The sequence below is a fragment of the Papaver somniferum genome, chromosome 4 (assembly GCF_003573695.1).
Source record: "Papaver somniferum cultivar HN1 chromosome 4, ASM357369v1, whole genome shotgun sequence".
Classification (NCBI taxonomy): Eukaryota; Viridiplantae; Streptophyta; class Magnoliopsida; order Ranunculales; family Papaveraceae; genus Papaver; species Papaver somniferum.
In genome coordinates, this window is record NC_039361.1 from 45,829,519 (window position 1) to 45,834,157 (window position 4,639).

Consider the following 4,639-nt stretch of genomic DNA (forward strand, 5'->3'; position numbering starts at 1 on the left):
AAAAAGGTCTTCAAAACCAGGTTTCTGTCAGTACTGCAGATACGTAATGTTGGTTCATACACAAAAATAAACCGAAACACATCTAAAACCAACAAAATGAAACTGATATGATCAGATCTAGTGAAGAAATTGACAAAAAACATGATTATCCATATAGATCTGAACTATTTTTTAATAAAATAAAATAAACAATCAAACAAGGAGATCAAAACATAATCAAAAATCCATTAAACGATTAATATTAGAAGCCCTAAAATAAACATTACTAGATGAAAATTGATTATAAAAAAAAAACTAGACTAACATCAACAGTAAGAAAATCAACCTATATATCTTGCCAAAATCTTCATCGGAGGAGTTCTTCTATAATATACAAAACGATAGCTTTGGGATCGAATTGGCGACTCAATTAACGAAATCAAAAAGATCTCCAGCGTGAAAGCTTCTTTGGAGCAAAACCAAAAATTGAAAGAGAAGGTGACGATAAGAACCAGGAGATTAAATATCTAGAGGTGGAAGGTTAATTTGGGAATTTTGAAATTACGCATTACCGGTCCCGCACGTGTACCGGACCAGGGGATAAAAGTTTTGGTCCAATTTTTTTTTTTCCTTTTATTATGGACCTCTGGTTACTGGGCTTTAGTGGGTGGACCTGCCATTAACTAAGACTATCATAATAATACTTATTGGTAATTCCTACCAGGACAAATGAGTAGATACAATCAACGGGTCTGGTTAGAAGAAACAAAGTTTGTGAGGTAATGTACAAATCCTAAGCCGAGTTACGAAATACAAACATTTGATTCTCCTACGAGAGAAATAATAGAAGGGTATTTTCGTCATATAGTAACAAAATCAAGTCTACGTACATTCGAATCGAAGTAACGAGTAGCAGTAGTAACTAGTAAGTACCTAGTCAGAACCTCCTTTTGTCAGAATAAAGAGAGAATACCGAATGTTTGCTTCTCTCTTCTATATTTAGACTCCACTCAATCCCAAAATCCACCCTCCATTACAATTCCTCCGCCTCTCACACTCAGCCAGAGCCATATCCGTATATCACAGAGCTTTAGAGAGTTTCATTAGACTGAGAAAACCCACATAAGAAAATGCCTTCGTATTCATCGCCAAGTCCATCACTTGTCTCTGTAATAATCTTTCTATGTATCTTTTCTTCGTACTTAAACCCAGCTGAATCAGATGCCAGAACCGATTCATTCATCTACGGTGGATGTTCACAAGCAAAATATTCACCAAATTCAGTGTACGAGTCAAACATCAACTCACTACTCACTTCCCTAGTTAACTCAGCTACTTACTCAACCTATAACAATTTCACGATCATGGGTAGTTCATCAGCAGACACTGCTTATGGTTTATACCAATGCAGAGGTGATTTATCCATGCCGGATTGTACTAACTGTGTAGCTCGAGCAGTGAGTCAAATCGGTACTCTTTGTTCTAACGCATACGGTGGTGCTTTAGAACTGCAAGGCTGTTTTGTTAAATATGATAATACTAAGTTCTTAGGTGTTGAGGATAAGACGGTTGTGTTGAAAAAATGTGGACCGGCGACTGGTTATGATACTGATGCGTTAGGCCGTAGAGATGCGCTGTTGGCCGGGTTAGGTTCCGGGGGTGGACCTTACAGAGTTGGTGGTTCTGGTAAAATCCAAGGGATGGCTCAGTGTACTGGTGATTTGAGCATGTCAGAGTGTCAAGATTGTTTGGGTTCTGCTATCCAAGAGCTGAAAAGTAATTGCGGCACGGCGATTTCCGGTGATATGTTTTTGGCTAAATGTTATGTCAGGTATTCAGCTGGTGGTGTTGATGACCAGTATAGAGGAGGCGGATCTTCTTCAAGTAGTGGTGGTAAGCTTATTTGCCACACCCTAGTTTTTGGTTTTCTATTTTTCTTTATTTTCTTAGTTTAACTGCTAGCTTTCAATTTTCAATAACTAATAAGTGATTGATTTTTTTATTTTTTTTTTGTTCATTTTTGGTGTGGTTTTTTCAGTGTGTGCTAATTGTGTATGTGAATAATAGTCTCCTATATTTTGTGATAATTACTGAAATTAATCAGAAACCAAATGAAAAATCCGATTTGGTTGCTATATTAATAACTAGATAAAAGATCGACGCGGGCTTTAACCGTCGTTCATATGATTCATATAATAAACTGCATTACATGATAATAATTTTTTGTTTATTTTAATACCAATTAACCCTTTGTTTAATAAATTATGGAGAATCCATAATTCCCATGCTTTAAGAATCATGTCGGATTTGCAGACGACCGAAGAACATCAGACAAAGATTAAATATTTTGGGGCCGGATTGATGCCGGTTTTGAGCAGTAACTGGCGAAACGTCGGTTCGAGGGCCCTCAACTTCAGTTTTTAGTGTATAAAGCTATATTATTTTTGTCATGGATGGAAGAAAGTATTTTGATTCATGTGCATATGTATGGTGGCACATTTTCTAGAATCAACTTGCACATATTCTAATTAGCAGGGCTGACCCATCGATGGAGATTGAGATTTGACTGTGAGAGATCAAAATGCTGTTTCATACAGAAAATGATAACCACATCATTTTCAAAAGGATAAAATGGTTACCACATAATGAGTTTTTAGAGGAAGTTTTGACAATCAAGAACACTTAAAAGATGGTAGAAGAAGAATCCTATGGGGATAGTGATTAAATTTAGCTTAAAATCTTAATCACCACCACTATGACAATTGACAATTATTTCGTGCTCTTAAAGTTCTTCAATAGTTGATGCTCATTCATACTAACTGTCCTTTTTCCTTTTTCTTTTTTGTGATGGGACGCAGGTTCGGGGCACTCTTCGTCCGATGATGCAGAAAAAGCGCTCGCCATAACCGTTGGTCTGCTAGCCGGGGTGGCTGTTTTGATAGTTTTTGCTGCTTTCTTAAGAAAAGCTTTTGGTGGAAAAGGTTTGACTCTTCGCTTTGTTTACTTCATCTTTTGCACATATCTTGCTTTCTTTTTCAAATTCAAATTGGCACAGTGGTAAATGCAAAAATTTCTTTTGAGCTTGAAGAAGAGTACTTGCTATGAAGCTTTTGTTAGTACCTTTTGTTTATTTGAGATTAACTTTATGCTAAGAAATTACTCAAGGGTGGTTCTGGACTGACCGTCCATTTGAACCATCCCAAAACCGCTCAGACACATGATGGTGAGGCAGATTCTCGATAGAAGAGCAGGGGTTCTCACATCTGATTTGGTTTTGTGTTTATGCCGTTTTTCTGGTTGTCTTCTCAGAATTTTTAATTACTTAACGAGGATTTAATATATTTTTTTGTAATCGCAGGCAAATAAGCTCTTGGGAGGGAAATCCATTTGTTCCTGCCCACTCTGCTGCCTTTGATTATGGTTCTTTTTCTCTAATTTTTCACAACTTTTCTTCCTTTTTTCCACTTTATCTTTCTAAGACTCCCTTTACATCTCCCTTAAAAGGGACTTAAAGGCATGTCAAAAGATGTGAGGAGAAAAATTTATGGAAAGAAGTGATTAAGAAAGTTAAAGAGAAAAAGGTAAGAAAAGCATCAAAAAAAAGGGCCCGTGGTAAGATTCCCCACATATACATCCATTGATATCCAATTGAACAAAATTAAGTTGTAGTCTAATTCTACGAAGATAATGCAAAATCTGTTGCACATTCTTTTTCTGAAGGTGTGATTGTGTATGCCGGCATTTTGTTAAAGTAAAAGGTTGTTGTTCTATATAAAGGCTGTGGATTTGACCTATTTTTTAATGTAATGACCTTTTCAAATTGTTATTTGTTTATAGAGATTAGGCTAGCGATATCTTGATTTAGATTTGGTGCAAGTAGAATGACTTGGATGGGTCTCTTAAGTATTTATCTGAATTTCTCTATTTTCTATTCATTTTTCCTAATCTTCAATTGTATATCAAAAATAGACGTGAATTCATTTTGTAAGTCTTTAGTGTAAACTATCTACTAGATTAACCAACATTTGGCAACTCGTAGCTAAATCTTGTTTGGAGTGGCAGTGGCGGCATTTGTTTTGTTGCCTTTGGCTAATGATAGGGGCATTGAGGGTTGAGAAAAACAGGCAGGGCAGTGCTATCCCGTACGATCTTGAGGGAAGCTATTCCGTTCAAACGGTTTCTTTACCATTAGATCATGCTAAAACCCAGATCTAACAGCCTTGAACTCTTTAGGGTAAGTGGTGGATCCTGTCCTAAAAATGATGGGTCCCATCCTAAAAGTGATGGGTCATTTCCTGAATGTGAATCTAACCGTTGATTTAATCATCCAATGATAAAGAAGACGCTTTTGCGGAAAGCCATCCCGCAAAATCGTGTGGGATAGCATTTGTCAAGCAATAATGCCCTGCCAACTCTAAAGTCTAACCAAAGAAATCACTCATCCATTATATCATAAGAAGAAGACAAAAGTACATGGCAATAATGCTTTAGTTTGAGGTAGGTTCCTTCATTCAGGTGCATAAATCTACCTACTGCATGTGCATGGCCTTGGCTTATATCATGTCACTGGCCTTCTGTTTGCCTTTTCATTTATATTCCTTGGTTACACGAGTTATATCTTAATGTGGATATGTATTATTTCATGCTACCTCCGACTTTA

General features: G+C 36.6%; 1 protein-coding gene across 1 annotated transcript; it reads left to right on the plus strand.

Annotated features, from left to right (window-relative positions):
• Positions 1-927: 927 nt before the first annotated feature.
• Positions 928-3,913, plus strand: LOC113275353 (cysteine-rich repeat secretory protein 60-like). Its single transcript, XM_026524835.1, has 3 exons — positions 928-1,872; positions 2,838-2,960; positions 3,338-3,913. The coding sequence occupies exons 1-3, from the start codon at positions 1,110-1,112 to the stop codon at positions 3,343-3,345; spliced, it is 894 nt and encodes a 297-aa protein (XP_026380620.1). The 5' UTR covers positions 928-1,109; the 3' UTR covers positions 3,346-3,913.
• The last annotated feature ends 726 nt before the right edge of the window (positions 3,914-4,639 follow it).